General features: G+C 48.6%; 1 protein-coding gene across 1 annotated transcript in view; it reads right to left on the bottom strand.

The window, feature by feature from the left end:
- The window catches only part of LOC121694126 (dedicator of cytokinesis protein 2), a 104463-nt gene that overhangs the window by 89140 nt on the left and 12823 nt on the right, over positions 1-2500 (bottom strand). Inside the window, exons 17-18 of the mRNA XM_042074091.1 lie at positions 1601-1790; positions 135-232 (exon numbers count right to left, since the gene is read on the bottom strand). Of these exons, the coding sequence (XP_041930025.1) occupies positions 135-232; positions 1601-1790 (288 nt within the window). The remainder of the gene's footprint in view (positions 1-134; positions 233-1600; positions 1791-2500) is intronic.

The following is a 2500-nucleotide window of genomic DNA, read 5'->3' as shown; positions in this document are numbered from 1 at the left end:
ACACACACACGCACACACAAACACACGCACGCACACACACAGACAGACACGCACAGACACGCACACACACATACACACACACACACACACACACACACACACACACACACACACACACACACACACACACACACCTTCACAATCTCCTCGCCATCTATGATCTTCAGTTTTTCCAGATTCTCCTTGAGGAGTTCAGGTCGAGTTCTCCATTTAAGCAACCCAAGTAGACCCACTATTAATCACGGACAGGGAGAGAGAGAGAGAGGGGGGGGGGGTGAAAGGAGAGAGTGAAAGAATTCACACAAACATTCTCTTAACAAAAAACAACTGCTCTCAGTACCACTGCAAATACTGGTGCTAAACACTTCAGAACAGGATGACAGTCAAAAGGCAGAGCTTCTGTGCTAATCACTTCACACATTGATACCAAACAAAAACAGCTTTAAACAAAACAGGGAGCTTCAGCTTTTTGGTGTAATGTGTCTAGGTTTCTGAGAGTGTGTGCAGGTGTGTGTGTGTGTGTGTGTGTTTGTAGCATATTTGTATGTGTATGAGTGTACATGCACACATGTGAATGTGTGTGTGTGTGTGTGAGCCAATGTGTAGTGGGGAATGTGGGGACGCACGTCAGGCTGACTCAGGCGTTTAGCACAGCCTGCTGCCCATGCCTGCGTGTGAGTGGACGGCCCAGTGTGTTCTCTCTCCCTCTGTCTCTCTCTCTCTCTCTCTCTCTCTCTGTCTCTCTCTCTCTCTCTCCCCTCTCTCTCTCTCTCTCCCTCTCCCTCTCTCCCAGCTCACTCTTTCTCTCTCTCTCTCACTCCCCCTCTCTCTCTCTCTCTCTCTCTCTCTCTCCATCTGGCCGCGTGTGTGTGTGTGAGACGGCATGATGGATCATACGGCCACCTTCATTAGGATGATTAACTGGCTTTCTCAAGAGCAGCTGCTCACCTACACCTGTGTCTCAGGACCCTCACGCTCACTCTGTGTGTGTGTGTGTGTGTGTGTGTGTGTGTGTGTGTGTGTGTGTGGTGTGTGTGTGTGTACACTGTAGATGTGTGACTTTGCAAGGAAGTAACAAAATTAAACTCGTTTAACTCCCATGCATATCTGACAGACCACACACACGCAAGAACTCACATACAGACACGCACACACACACACACACACACACACACACACACACACACACACACACACACACACACACACACACATACACACACACACACAAAAACACACACAGTTCTCAGTTGTGAGCAGAGTGATGCTATCTAAAAAATGCCAGAGAGCACATAGGGAAATACCAATTAACCACACAGACACACACAGAGACACACAGAGACAGACAGACACACACACACACACACACACACACACACACACACACACACACACACACACACACACACACACAAAGAGAGAGGGGAGAAAGACAGACAGAGATCTGTGGGTGAGTGGCAGAGGAGGCAACAGTACAACAGTGACTGTCTCCTCCCATAAAGTGACTTACCCCTGACACACTCAGATACACTTAGACAAACTGACAACACACATATACACGCACACACACACACACACACACACACGCTCGCACACACACCGTTCTGGGTGAGCTTGGTGGAGCAGACGAGGGTGGAGATGGTGAAGGCGTCTCGGGAGCTGACGGACAGGCCGCCCCCCACACTGCTGGAGCTGCGCATCAATGTCGCCCCCTTGTGGACGTCGCTGTGGCTGCGCGAGGAGGGCAGGGACAGGTAGGAGCTCACGTCCTCCATCCTCTTACTGTCACCCTGCAGAGAGGAGAGAGGAGAGGGAGGAGGAGGAGAGAAAGAGAAATGGTGAGGGTTGACACTTCTATTTTAAACCCCTGTCTGTCTTTCTCATACAGCTATACCATGCGTTGACAATCATGTGTTACACGTGTTGCAAAACACATTCAATATTAAACCCCCTACTGCAAGGCTTAAATCCTAGAACACACACACACACACACACACACACACACACACACACACACACTGACACAGGGAGAGGGAGAGGGAGAGGGAGAGAGAGAGAGAGAGAGAGAGAGAGAGGAGAGAGAGAGAGAGAGAGAGAGAGAGAGAGAGAGAAAGAGAGAGCGAGAGCGAGAGGGTGGGGGGGTAGAAGAGTTTTAGAGTTTGAAAAGAGAGAGAAAAGTGTGAAATAGGATTGCAGAGAAGAGAGGGTCATTTTGGGCGAGTTAAAAGAAAAAAGAGGATTGAGAGGAGAGAAGAGGAGAAGAGAAGAGAGAAGAGAAGAGAAGAGAAGAGAAGAGAAAGAGAAGAGAAGAAGAGAAGAGAAGAGAGAAGAGAAGAGAAGAGAGAAGAGAAGAGAAGAGAAGAGAAGAGAAGAAGAGAAGAGAAGAGAAGAGAAGAGAAGAGGAGAGAAGAGAAGAGAGAAGAGAAGAGAAGAGAGAAGAGAAGAGAAGAGAAGAGAGAAGAGAAGAGAAGAGAGAAGAGAAGAGAAGAGAAGAGAAGAG

Source organism: Alosa sapidissima, chromosome 20 (assembly GCF_018492685.1).
Source record: "Alosa sapidissima isolate fAloSap1 chromosome 20, fAloSap1.pri, whole genome shotgun sequence".
NCBI lineage: Eukaryota > Metazoa > Chordata > Actinopteri > Clupeiformes > Clupeidae > Alosa > Alosa sapidissima.
The sequence above is the reverse complement of the archived record's forward strand: the minus strand, read 5'-3'. Positions and strand labels throughout refer to the sequence as shown.